This window comes from Stegodyphus dumicola, chromosome 9 (assembly GCF_044657685.1).
Source record: "Stegodyphus dumicola isolate Sdum_Otavi_A_Nest chromosome 9, ASM4465768v1".
Lineage (NCBI taxonomy): Eukaryota > Metazoa > Arthropoda > Arachnida > Araneae > Eresidae > Stegodyphus > Stegodyphus dumicola.
This window is the reverse complement of record NC_140776.1, coordinates 43,412,669-43,427,655: the sequence shown is the minus strand read 5'-3', so window position 1 is coordinate 43,427,655 and position 14,987 is coordinate 43,412,669. Positions and strand designations below refer to the sequence as shown.

General features: G+C 29.4%; 1 protein-coding gene and 1 long non-coding RNA gene across 3 annotated transcripts in view; one reads left to right on the top strand and one right to left on the bottom strand.

The window, feature by feature from the left end:
- CIA30 (complex I intermediate-associated protein 30) overlaps positions 1-8,851 on the bottom strand; it is a 39,490-nt gene extending 30,639 nt beyond the window's left edge. The window contains exons 1-2 of one of the 2 annotated variants that reach the window (XM_085823387.1): positions 8,328-8,851; positions 382-564 (exon numbers count right to left, since the gene is read on the bottom strand). In XM_085823387.1, the coding sequence (XP_085679513.1) occupies positions 382-564; positions 8,328-8,675 (531 nt within the window). In that variant the 5' untranslated portion in view covers positions 8,676-8,851. The remainder of the gene's footprint in view (positions 1-381; positions 565-8,327) is intronic. The other variant, XM_035370269.2, reaches the window with a different exon arrangement.
- Positions 8,852-9,230: 379 nt separating this feature from the next.
- On the top strand, positions 9,231-11,326 carry LOC146995334 (uncharacterized). Its single transcript, XR_015042963.1, has 2 exons — positions 9,231-9,551; positions 10,412-11,326. It is a non-coding gene; the product is annotated as an uncharacterized LOC146995334 (long non-coding RNA).
- The last annotated feature ends 3,661 nt before the right edge of the window (positions 11,327-14,987 follow it).

Genomic DNA, 14,987 nt, shown 5'->3' with positions numbered 1-14,987 from the left:
TTTTTTTTTTTCTTTTTGAGCACAGGGACATAGTATTGCTATGATTATTATTCAGTAAAAAAGTTTAACTCTTGTTGTTAACCCTTTGTGGCACACTATACTTTAAAGTCGAAATTTTAACACAAATAGTTATATGCAGTCTATTTAGGCCTAAAGGAGTATACATGTAAAATTTTGTAAAAATTGCACTTACTGTTTTAATTTTGTGGGCATTCCATGAAGTGGAACACTGTGCCGCCAGAGCTCTTATCATATATCTCAAAACTGCACATCCAAATCAGTATGTAAATCTCCAATTATGAGTCATATAAAGACACAATTAGAACTGATATGTAAGTCAATGAAAATTCGTTAATAACATGAAAAGAATGCAATACTTACTCTTTTTCTTACAGATTTTATAGCACAATAACCAGTATATCTATTTTTTCCATCTTTAGGAGGTGATGTATCAATAGTTCCATAAAACACACCCTTGCGATTGTCATTTACTATTAAATTACATTCACTATACCCTTCGTTGAAACTTTTATCAGAAGACACTCTCCAGTTCTTCAAGCATTCCTGAAAGAAAATGTATCTACATTTATTTTTTGCAGATAACAATTACTATGTATTTATTAAATGAAGTAATTATTTTATACAGTCAAAAGTCGTTAATTCGGACACCCATAATTCGGAATGATCTATAATCCGGACCTCAAAATTAAAAACTTTCTGCACATGCGCGTTGACACATGCGCATAGGCGTTTATGCGTGCACGTAAGACCTTTTACGACTGCGCATATAAGTGTGCGCAAGTGCAGAATACGTTTTCGCGTGCGCGTTTTATGTATAATGGACGTATAAGCTAAAATTATCTATTTCAGTTAATGTTGATGATTGCGTTGTTCCTTAATTTTTGAATTGGATCCGGCTTATTATTTTTTGCAGACTCTAAGAGCAATTTTATAAAAGTAAGCTTAAACTTTCGATTATATCAAATAGAATTCCCGATATATATTTGTTAATATGTAAAGGATCTAAAGCGAAAGTAGTATGTTTTGAAATCCGAAATCTGTTTATCAATTTCACGCTGCTCGGCGGGGGGATCGCCGCGGCTGGCGCGTAATGAATTGGAAGTTGATCTGTCAGCACTATCCTTATCTTCAGCGCAGATGTTTTTATTTTATTTGGCTTATAATTCCTTACCAAATGTAGTATTTCATCTTGATATGCTCCGTCTTTGATATGATTTAAAAAAGTTCCTCGTCATTATAATTCGCTTTCGATAGCGAAGAAAGTAACAGAGGTTATTGAAAACGAAAAAATTTCGATCGACAAATTAGTCGGTGTTCTCGACACAGCAATTATAGGACTTGAACAGTGGAACTTTGTAACTGAACAAGAAATTATTTCTGTTTAATAGAATTAAAGAGAAAATATTATCACATGAAACGAAGCAAAACTTAAACAAGTTACATTGAAAGAAATGTTTATGTTGATATTAAACTTTTAAAAAAGATTGAAAGAAATGTTTATGTTGATATTAAACAAATAAATATTAAACTTTTTCTTTTTGCAAATTTTGATACCCTTTAGATCATAATTGTTCTTTATTTCATAAATTACGGTTTCATATTTTTAATTTTAGAATTTCTGCATGCCATCTTACGAGATTTAAACTGATGATCTATAATCTGGAAAAATCGATAATCCGGAATCGCCGAAGTCCCGACGAGTCCGGATTAACGACTTTTGACTGTATTTGTTTTAAGAACCTAAGATTACATACTGTTAAATGATTGTCAAGTAAAGTTACTTATTTTTTCCATAATGTACTAATTTACTTGTTTTCTTCACATTAAATAATTTAAAAGTACTGAAGTACAAATTAATTGATTAATTGATTTTAAAGAACATTATTTTAAGGAACAGCATGTTTTCAGTGTCCAATCTGAGAATGAAGCAACATAAGAATAAGAAATTTACAGGACATGTTCACTAAAAAGTTCTTTATTGAATAGGACAAAGAATGTTTCTAAAGTTCAACACAAACATGAATTACAACAAAAAATTGCACTCTTGGCCGAGAAATCCAGTCTTGAAGAAACAGTATATCACAGTGTTTTGAGGAAAAATGGGGTGGTAACATTACAAAAATTATTGTCCATGCTGTCAATTATGTTGTTGGTCAGTGAAATAGGAAGCAACCTGTCTCCCAAGGTAGTCCCAAAGATGCTCTATCAGATTCAGGTCTGGGGATTGAGCTGGCCATTCCATCCGCTCCATACCATGACCCTCAAGTGAATCTCAAATGTACCACGATTTTTCCTACATGCCTTCAAAACATTTGGAAAAAGGAATAAAGAAAATATTGTTTCAAATTGATTGCACGAAAATCATAAAACTTTATGTAAAATGACCATTCGAAAAAAACCAAATTGCTCTAAAAACATTATGTGCAAATCCAAAATTTAAAAATCAAATATAAATATAGAGTGCAATACAAATACATTTAAAACAAAACAGTCATTTAAATAATACTCTAAACACTGGCAGTTCCCAATTATGCTTAACTTTTAATTCCAAGAAAACGAAAAACTTTTCGCAAAGATTGCTTTAAATAATAAAATCTAATCTGAGCCTACTTCGGTAAAAAACTGAAAAACCTATTAGAAAGAAAATTGAAAAAATCGATAATCCGGAATCGCCGAAGTCCCGACGAGTCCGGATTAACGACTTTTGACTGTAAATTATAAACATCACCAACAAATTCATACCGCAAACATTACAAATGGTTACAAATACTTAGTGTCAAATATTTAAATTATTTCCATACACGTTTACTTTAACTGAAACGTATACCAAATTCCTACAAACATAATATTCACCAAATAACTATCATTTAATTAAAATATCACTAAACCATGTACATGTTGACTTATTTTTTACTTAAAAAAACATCCCAGAATTGCACAAAAATGGCATTGCGCACACTCTTCACTATATCCATGTACACTGCTTTTTTCTCATAAATTAAAAAACTTTCCCGAAAATGCATGAAAATTTTGTGAATCTTTAAATCCGGTAAAAAGAACATATATGAAATTAAATGATCACAAAAAGTATATTCCCTTTCCAAAGATAAACATTTCCATGTATAAAATAAATAAAATATCCAAAAACTTTTACCTCGAAATTATCTATTATATTATAAATGTCACCAACGAATTCATACCGCAAACATTACAAATGGTTACAAATACTTAGTGTCAAATATTTAATTTACTTCCATGCACGTTTACTTTAAGTGAAACATATACCAAATTCCGACAAACATAAAATTCACAAAATAACTATCATTTAATTAAAATATCACTAAACCATGTACACGTCGACTTATTTTTACTTAAAAAAAATCCCAGAATTGCACAAAAATGGCATTGCGCACACTCTTCACTATATCCATGTACACTGCTTTTTTTGGTGCTACTTTGGTAGACAGTTGCACGGATTTTTGGCGATTTACGTTGGCCGAATTGTTGGCGCGATTTTTACAAACGTCAGCCATCTTGAAAAACGCTGTTTTTACACATAGTAAAGTATTTGAAACTTAAAAAATAAATAAATAAATATCATTAAAAGTAATGGATTAATTTTTTGTTGAAAATGTCGTTTTTTAAGATGGCAGGCAAGTGTAAATAAATACATTTACTATGAGTATAAAATACTAAAGTAAGGTTATTATTACTTTCATATAGCAAAGAAGAGAATAAAAACACCGCTATAAAAACATTGGGCCAACGTTTAATTAGATTAAAATATTACTGAAATTGAATATCAAATTAAAAACCATCATACCAACATTTAAAAGAATTAGAATATTATTAAATTCAAATACTTTAAAATACGTTATATAGAATATAATTAACATTAAAACATATGGACAATAATTATCTCAGCAATTTCTGAAAATAGTGTATTAATTTTTTTAACAAAAATTGAAGTATACAATTATAAAATAAAAAAAAAAAAAAATATGTACTTACATTTTTTTGAGTGTTTAACCTGTTGTTTACTGATCAGTACCACAATAAAAAATCAGAATCATAATTTAGATAACATCTTTGAAGGAATTCGAAGATATAAATTAAATTTTAAATCGGCGCGGAAATGCACAACTTGTCAGTAACCAATCAGGGAGCTGATTACAGCTCGTTAATGCACAAATATTCTATAACCAATCAGAGAGCTTATTACATCACGGCTAGAATTAAAATTATTTAAAAATTCATACATAATAAAATCATTTTTAAAAAAAATGCAAAATTAAATTGTATTTTAATATTTAAGAGCCATAAATAATGTTTAAAACTTTAGATTAAATTTATACATATTAAAACGAATTACTTTTAAAGTAAGGTGACGTCATTGATTACATCATCCACAACATAAAATTTCATAAAATATGATAAACAATACAATTTTTATTTCAAATAAAAATGCAAAATTAAATTGATTTTTAATATTTAAAAGCCATAAATAATATTTTAAACACGGAATTTATGCACAATAAAATGCATTATTTTAAAAATAAAATGACAACAAAGTATCGGTTACTATAAATAACTTATCCAGCAATGGGTTTACCATAAGTTGTATTACTCGCCAAAGGAAAACCGCCAAAATCCGTGCAACCGTCTACCAAAGTAGCACCCTTTTTTCTCATAAATTAGAAAACTTTCACGAAAATGTATGAAAATACTCAACGTATTCTACTCAAACGTATTCCAAAATACTACAAACATATAACTCACAAAATCACGATCATTAAATTAAAATTTAATTAAAAAAAAACACTACTTCAAATATAAATAAGCACATACATTAGATTACAATCCTAATTACTTTAAACTAAATCATTGCTAATAACAATTTTCCAATAATATCATACTAATTTATTTACTCCTTACATTTAGAACAATGCATAAAAATAATATCCTCAAATGATTAAAAATACTAACTTACCTAATCTTCAGAATCTTCATTACGTGGCAGGCACACTTCCACTATTTCACACAACACACAATGAAGCTTGGTTGATCTTTACAATATGGTAACTGGTAGTTTGGCAACATTTTGGAGGCGCTAAAGGTTACTACCTGGGACTTTGGTAATAATGTGAGCAGTACTCAGTTCCGATTACGCATTATTTTGCGTGAGGGAAATGAGAGATCATGGGATATGTCATGTGATATTAATGGACGAATTACGGTTCTTTAATCGGAAAAAGGGGAAATCGGGAAAAAATCTGGAAATTTTGTATTCAGCTTTATTCTGTGTTGTGTGAAAGAGTGTTTGTTAATTTTTGGATCCCATGGCCCTAACTAAAGTGAATTCGAAATGGGTATTTAGGCATTGTGATAAAGAGAAGTTTGCTTTTTATTTAGCGGAGGAAGTATGGAGGAAAAATTCGCAGAAAAAATCTTTCAATAATTTTATTGAATGAATTAGAAAAGTGTATCCACCACGCAATCAAGATTCTGAAGAAGATTAGGTAAGTTAGTATTTTTAATTATTTGAGGGTATTATTTTTATGCATTGTTCTAAATGTAAGGTGGAAAGGAATTTGGTATTATTGGGAAAATTGTTATTAGCAATGATTTAGTTTAAAGTAATTAGGATTGTAAGGTAATTTTTATTAATTTAATGTATGTGCTCATTTATATTTTAAGTATTGTTTTTGAATTTAATTATATTTTAATGAAATGATAGTTATTTTGTGAATTTTATGTTTGTAGGAATTTGGTATACGTTTTAGTTGAAATAAACGTGCATGGAAATAATTTAAATATCTGACACTAAGTATTTGTAATGGTTGCGGTATGAATTCGTTGGTGACGTTTATAATATAAAAGATGATTTAGAGGTAAAAGTTTTTGGATATTTTATTTATTTTATATGTGGAAATGTTCATATTTGGAAAGGGTAAATGCTTTTTCGCGATCAGGTAATTTCATATATGTTCTTTTTACCGGGTTTAAAGATTCAGAAAATTGTCATGTATTTTCGTGAAATTTTTCTAATTTATGAGAAAAAAGCAGTGTACATGGATATAGTGAAGAGTGTGCGCAATGCCATTTTTGTGCAATTCTGGAATGTATTTTTAAGTAAAAATAAGTCGGCATGTACATGGTTTATGTGTATGTGTTATTTTGAAAAACGCATAAGGAGTATGGTATTGTGCACTTTTTCCCAATTTTGCAGTGAATATTTGTCATGATTAAGCAGTTTTGTTTGATAAAATTTCTAGCATAAGTGTAATTCGGCTAGTAGAGTGTTGGAAGAAGTGTTCAGTAGATAAAAAGAAAAGAAACATGTCTTTACTTCATGAAGACAAAATGGCGGCGGGGAAAAAAAATAGAGGGTTGCTGTAGGAGAGTTGGTTGCCAAATTTTCGCCAAAAAATCGCCAAGTTACCATAATGTAAAGATCAACCTGAAGCTTAATACAAAATAATATAGTACTACAGTTTTCCAAATTCCCCCTCTTTTCGGATTAAAGAACTGTAATTCGTCCATTAATGTCACATGACATATCTCATGATCTCTCATTTCCCTCACACAAAATAATGCGTAATCGGAACTGAGTACTTCTCGCATTATTACCAAAGTCCTAGGTAGTAACCCGTAACCTTTATCGCCAAACTACCAGTTACCATATTCCAAAGATCAGCCGAATATTTGATATTTATAAAATAAGATACAGAAAATGGAAGCACTTCCACAGAGAACCCGGTAAATGTAAACATCGCCAACATTGGCGATAATAGTTCAAACTTGGTAACCCATCGGATTTATCCTATTCGCTTGTTCGAAGTTTGCAACCATTCTCTTGCGTTTATTTTGTTGAATTAACACTGTCGTTGTTCGCATTTGCAGATTTATATTATTCTTCTCTTATTTATTATTATTTTTTCTGAATTTTTAACAACGAATAGATAGAAATATTTTCGTAGATAGATGCCGGTTTTTGGTTCGGGATGAAAGGAGAGGTGAATGCTAATTTGTAACACGGCTGTTCACGTTGTATTCTTAATTATTAACAGCTCTAAGAACCATGAGGTTTCCAAAGTCTAAAATAATTTGATTTCGTAGACCGAAAAAATGTGCATGTGCATTTTAAATAATTAAGTAATGCTTTTATTTTTATTATTGGTTATTGTCATCTAAAATTATGAGAATAAATCCATTTTTTATGGAGTAAAATTTTAACAACATAACATATTGTTAATGCTTTTCTAACAATAACCTTTCAGAGGATGGCAGGTGTGACATAAATAGATGATTAAATTGAAATAAAAAATATTGATTATCTAAGATGTCAGAATAGTTCGATGCATCACCATGGTCATCAAAATTAGCAAACCACTGCTGGTGTAAGGAATATATTGTTTTCTGTGTTAACTGGAATTTATGACAAATTTTTTTCGTATATCACGCTTAACCGGTTAATTTCAGTATATTAATACTAATTTATATTTTTAAATAAATTTTTATTTCCGTTATAAATCCTTATATATTGTCTTATGCTTAATATATTCTTTTCTGTGCTAACTTGAATTTAATACACATTTATTTTCGTATATCACGTTTAACCGGTTAGTTTTACATCTACATGCTTATTATCTGTGAATTTTTACTACCATATGCTTAATATATTGTTTTGTCTGCTAATTTGAATTTACATGCACTAAAAATCACGTTTACAAAATATCATGTTTACGGATCGGCTCATCGTCAATGAACGGCGAGCTTGGCGAGTAAAAATGCAACGGCGCCAACGGGTTCTTTCCCGACGCGCCAATGGGTTCTCTGCGGATGAAAACCCCAGAAAATATATATAAGAATTGAAAGGGTAAAGAAATAAGATTTTTGTACATATTTACATTACATTTTTGAACGCTGTCATCCAACTATTACCTCCAATTAAGGTTTAAGTAATAATTATCATATCACATAGTGACATGAGAAATTTAAAAAAGGTAGTTAAAAATTGAATAGAGGTGTTTGGAGTTTCAGTAAAAGGAGATTAATTTTTATATTTTTATTATCTTGTATATTTTTTACCTTTTGCATTTTTAGTTTTCGAGTTTGTACTACTATGATCCCTTTTTAAATTGGTTAGATACCATGTTAAACCTCTTATACAAGGATGCAATTATTAATATTGTTGAGGAATTGCCCTGCTTTGACTCCAGTTTTCTTTAGATGCTTTAAGGTTATATACACACACATATATAATTACATTTCAGAATTAGGGAAATTTGAAATTAATACTTAACCTCAGAATCGAACCTGAAGAACACGTCTGTATCACCATGCTCGTATAATTTCGGATCTTGTTCAAATTTTTCTTTAACTTCTTTCAAAAATAATTTGCATTCTTCAATGAATATCTTCCGGCCATCTCTGAAATGCTCCATCAAAGTTGCGTCGGGATACACTTCATACCCTGCACCTCTATTATCTTTTTCATAAAATGAATTTCGAACTTGCGTACGAGAAAAAGATCGTTTCTGTAGAAGTAATAAATTTCTTCTACAGTGTTGGTTTCTAAAATGATGTGCTATGATTGCATACAACGGGAAACATAAGTTATTCCTCAAACGACTAATATTACAAATGCTCATAATGGATGTGTACGTTTTAAAAATTGTATTGAAAGAAAAACATATAAAACTTGAAAAAAATTAACACCGCATTTAATAAATTACATTGTAAAAGTCCGTTTACGCATTGCAATTTGAAAATACATTCCTAAATGTAGCAGACAACATAACTCTACCCTTCTGTTGAGTTGTAGAGTGCTAACTACCAAATACAGAATATTATTTTCAAACTTAGTAAACACAAATACATTTTTTTAGATAAATTTTCTAAAATATCAAAAAGTATTCAAAGAATGTAAAAAATATATACATATTGCAAAAAGAAAGTCTTCGTATTTTTGTGGGCTAAGGGTTCAAGTTCGGAAACACTTTACACACATGCTCTAAAAAGCTGGACGCCTGTTGAAATAAAAAATTAATTAAAAAATAATAAATGTAAAATTATTAAAAGTAAAATTAGATGAGAAGGTAAACAAACTTAAATGTGCTATACTAACAGCAGTAATTCTGAATTCTTGTGAAACTATTATTTCTGAGCTACAAACGGACCCCGAATTTAAAAACATGTACTCTCGACCAAAGCACTGAAACATCTCCCCATCAACGTAAGGCTCCTATATACCAGGCTCAAGGTTCTTTAATATTACCAGGCTGAATCATCAGGCATTCGCGCTCCCAAGTGGGAGATTTAATGACGGCTGAGTGGTTACGGTGCAACAATTTTTTGTGTTTTTTTTGTGTAAAATGGGCGGATGTACAGCTATTAATTGTTCAAATCATTCACGGAAAGGTCATACATTGGTAAAATTTCCTAAAAATGAAGAAAGAAGAAAAATATGGGTAAATAATTGCCGAAGAGACAATTGGAAACCTGGTCCAGGCGCTGAACTTTGCTTAGTAAGTATAATGTTAATTACGCCTTCATTTAGAGTTTATATCTTCTCTGATGTTTATAATGTGCAAGTAAAGTGAAATTCTTGTGTACAATAACCTGAGTATCTGCTAATTTCTGTAATAATAGCTATAATTAAATTAGTCTAGGGTTAATGTACCCGTCGCCAAACATCGCCAATGTAGATGTTTTGAATATGGAAAAGAAATTTCTCTTCTAATATAAAGCGCGGATTTTGTTTTCCTGTGCTAATTGTGGAATTTATACTAATGTAACATGAAAATCATTAGCATATTGAAATTTATTAAAAAATAAATAATAATTTGGAAAGTCAAGATAAAATCTGAATGTTTGCTAAAGATATATGTAACATTATACTATAGTTGCAATATCGTTGGAATGATATATAATTTTTTCTTTATTTTATAATCACTATTGTTAAAAAGTTAGATGAGTTGTTTATGCACGGTGCCCACTACTGTTTCTTGGTTAAAATAACTTCCAGAATTTTGACATTGACATCTGAAGTCAATAGAATAAATTGAATAGTGTGAGACAAAATATATATAATCTGACTTCAATAATTGCAAGGATTGTGCAAGCTTATTTATAATCACAGTATTATACAATTTGGCAATGGAGTAAAGATTTAGAAATGAATGCAGAACATTCAAATTAGTATTTTCTTGTTTCTAATATATAGAAATATAGTCTATTTTCCAGTATAAAAGTTTTACTTAAAAGTATGGGAAAGCAGATTTGTTTCATGCATGATCTTTATAATACTGGTATGAAATGAATGAATTTTAATCTGTAAACAATTTTTTGTTAATATTGAAATGCGTTTCTTTGGGTACATTTTTAGGCACTTGTGGATCATGTCAGACAACATGCAATAGAAAAAAGATGTCCGTGTGCATAAATTTTCCCATTGTGTTACTTCATTTTATCTAAATTTCAAGGATAATTCTTTTCATTTTTATATGGCATGTTATCAGTATAAAGGCTAGTGAAAATAAATTGGTATGTGTATCTGTTTTTGAAGTGTAATGCTTAAATAAAAAGATAGTGTGTGTTCCTTCATTTAAACAAAATTTCAAGGATAGTATTTTTCAGTGTTGTACAGTTTGTTATTTCTCAATGTAAAGTGTAACAAGGGGAAAAAAAACTGGTATGGTATATCTGTTTTTTAAGCATGATAATTTTATTTATTTCTTTAGTGATGCATATATTTAGAGAGAAGGTGTTTGGTCCAACTGAAGTTATAATAAATCTAATTTTACTAGATCTCTCCCTCCCCTCAGGTGTAGAAAATTTTCAAGTGCAGAAAGTTTATTTGCAGAATTAATTCATTTCTGATAAACTTATTATCATTAATTTTTTATATAACATGTTATTAAGTTACACATTTGACTACTGTGTAATAAAATTGCATTTAGGGCAAAAAATTAACTATAATTTTGCATCTGGTGACTAATATCATATGCTTCTAAGAATATTACTTTAACTTTTTCCATAATTTTTGTATTTCAGGAACATGAAACTGTTATTTTGATATACTTAAATAATAAAAGTGTGTATCTGAATCAATTAATGGATACAAATATTTTACAGTTATTTTTAGAAGATATTTGCCATATCGCTTCTAATAATTCATAAAGTATGTTAAAATATAGGTAAATAATTTGGTGCAGAATTCAAATTTAGGGTTTAAAATATAGTCAATAATAAGACTAAATGATTTTTATTGTCATGATTTGCCTGGGCTTAAGAATGTACTTTTCGCCCGGTGGAAATTGTCATCAAACTGTCCTGAACAGGCTTTTTGTTGATAATAACTTCCAGGCTTATCAGTACCTCCTTTTGAGTGGAGGGTATGCAAATATAGTACCCAATTTAAATTACATTGTGATTGTAATAATATTGTGGTATGAAATAAGTGATTATAATTAAAATTTAGGTAATTGCATTGTAATTATATTACATTGTATCTGTGAACTCTTAATTTCATTACTTTATGCAATTATGTTGTAAGTGCATAATCTAATTGCAATAATATAATCTATTCGCAATTACAAAATAATTATAAATGCAGTTACATCTTAAATAGAGGCCATTTTAATACTTTTAAATTTTCGCAAGATAACTTCCCATTAAGGTTCATTTGGAGGAAACTATGCAAATATTAAAAAAGAAGTTATGCTAAATTTACATATTTTGTACAGTACTTTCTTGTTATAATGCTGTTCAATATATCTTCAATACTTTTGTAAATTTAACGACATTCTTTGCAATCACTGTGGTGCTTTAAAAAGAAGTTTTTTAGTTATGCTTTCTAATAAGAATGGGTTTAAAATAAAGTATTATGTATAATAACTAGCAGTTAAAAAAACTTGACTGCATGAAAATGCTGTTGCTGTGTAAAATAAAAAATAAGCTTTCTTTTATGCTTTGAAATGAATTACATGTGGTTAAGTCATCCTTTTACAATTTAAGAATGTGGTTAACACACATTCTTAAATTGGACAGGTTTTACCTAAATTATTAGTATAAAATATATAAACTATGAATTATTTTGTAACATAACTCAAATTACAAAATTCATTCTATATACGTTCAAAGTTATTATCTTTTATGGAATAACTGTTTTTTTAATTTAGGTAAAAACTGGATTTTTAGAAGTATTACAAATACAATGCAACACAAAGGTGATCTGATTGAAGAGGAAGGACTTTTTATTACGGTTTCTAGTTCGTATTTATATTACATTTGATGAAAAGCATCCAAAACACAGAATGCTGTACTTTCTTCTTCCATATATGTTATGAAATATTTCACACATTTAAAAGAAAGTGTTTCTTCAGAATCTTGCACAATTATTTCCATGTACCTCAGACTTAAATGACAACATATTCTTAAGTTATTTTTTTAGTATGAATTTACAGTGTTTTTATGGAAATTTTTGTTAAAATGTCATTAAGATAAATTTATTTGCACACTCTACGCTTTAACTATTTCCCCATTTGACACTATTGAAAGTTTTTATTCATATCTTATTTATTATAGTCTGCTAACGAAACTGAAACATCTAAAGAATAAGTTATTTTGAATATGTTTACAAAATATACGCGAAATTTTTATTTAAGTGAAAACGTCTATATACTATTCGAGAATTAATAAATTAACCGAAAAGTTTATATGCGCTAAATACCGCGAGTCTATAAAATAAATCTTTAAAAAAACAGCAGACATTCAGCCAGCGTGTGCGATAAACGCGCCAAAATTGGCAGCGCGTTCACTCCCTCGCCAAGAGAGAAACGTTGGTGATTCAGCCTGGTTTAGAGGAGCCTTACATCAACGCTATCCGCGATTCCAGCGCTCTGATACGCCATCTAGTGGCTAAAAGGTGGAAACATTAAAGCTCGGTATTTACGTTTGACAATGCTACCTAGTTTGTGAAGCGAGTTGTGATCGGAAAGTAATTAAACGTTTTATTTTTTATTGTTGTGGGCATATGTATAACTTAAAAAGAAGTACAGACCACACGTTTTCTTGTGTACACTAGTCTAAATCACGAGCTTGCAAAGAACCTGAGTTATGCTTCTATCGCATTCTTGGTTCGAAAAATATCGAACGAGATAGCAAAACGAAGAGGGTGGATTCGCGTATTTCGAATTGGAAAGAAAGTTGGACATTATATGAACGTGCGTTCTAAGCATTTAAAAAAAAAAAAAAAAAAAAAAAAAAAAAACTGATTACATTTTTTCTCGTAAGGAAAGTTTTCTTTCTCGTGTATCATACATATAAATGTGTATGTGTGTTCTTCGAAAGTAAACATGCATATTTGTGTATTGAAATATAAATCATTATAGCTCATTAATCTCTTAAATATTATTAATACACATACATATACAATTATGCTTTTATGCATATTTTACCTGCAGAAATTTAAATTGTGTTTCAGTTTATGTTAGCAATGATTCAAATGAAAATTTATAGAATGACACATATAAAAGTAAAAGTTAATTATTTTAACGTTAATGATGAACTCTGAATTTCATATTCTAGTAATGTTGAAATTTCTGTGTGTGAGTCATTTCCTGTTAAATTATTTAGAACTGTTTACAGTGGTTCAGGATAGTTAGCATAAAAAATTTCCAGTTCAGAAAATAGTTATGATGATGTAGTATGAGTAATAGTATAAAAAGTATTACAGATATCAAATCTTTTCCACTATAGAATAGCATGCACCAAACAATTTCTTATAAAATGATATACATACCATTGTTACTCGCTGAGCACAGTTAAATGTTTTTTCTTATCTTTTATAGCAATGTTCGTTTTGAAGTAAGTATTAGTAATAAAAAGTTTTTAAAGTAGCTTCAAAAATTTTCTCCATGGTGAAAATTAGCTAATGATGAAAGTATTTTTCCTCACTTGAAGTATCAAACGGGTACATGTATCTTTTTCGAGAAAATCTGTTATTCTGTAATGTAAAACACCCAAGTATTTGTTCAGTGTTAAATATTGATAGGGGAGAGACTTTTAAGTAATTTCATTTCTCAGCCATTATTCAAAATATGATTGCATGTAACTAAATAACTTTGGAGTAAATTAAACAGCGTGCACAGACATGTGTATACAGATATACAGGTTAGCAAATGAAAGCAAGGACTTGGATCAGTTCAGTAATTTATTAGATTGTTTATGTATTCCTGTTTTATTTATAACAAGCTTTAATTTAGTAGAATAAGAACGTGTAGAACATTTAGTAGAATAAGAAAAATACATGAATACACAGCCTTTTAGTTGCAAGAAAAAAGATTTTGCATAGTTATTTAATGATGCAACCATATTTATTATCTCAAACATTATCTTAGTTGTATTTCTGGGGCAAATATGCATTAATTCTCTTATGTATTATTATGTCGTTATAAAAATTCGATTTTATGGTGTTGCTTATATGTTCGTAACTAGAATTGGTGTCGATTCTATGCAGTGTTGATAGCCTCATCAGTGCTAAGAAGATTTAGCGATTTTTTTTTTTTTTACTAGCACAATCTCAAAATTTTCATTGCCAGTATGTCATTGTTTGCGTACAGCACTTTTACTAAGAAAATTATAGTACATATAAAAAATGCTAAGGATAATAAAACCTTTGGTAACACCAGATATACATATTGATTTGATATTATCTGATAAACATTGTAAATGAATGAATAAATTTGTCATTAAAATAGTTCGGAGGAGTAAAAATACATTAAATCATTTATATCAAGTGTTGCAAATCAATCTTAAGTTATGTTTTAGAATGATATATAAAAATCCGCATGTGTATCGTGTATGCAGTGTCTTCTGGATGCATATTCGTGTAAAACCGATGAACACTGGTAGTTCGGTCCAACTTTCGATCCCGGCAAACGGGCTGACTCCATGTGTGT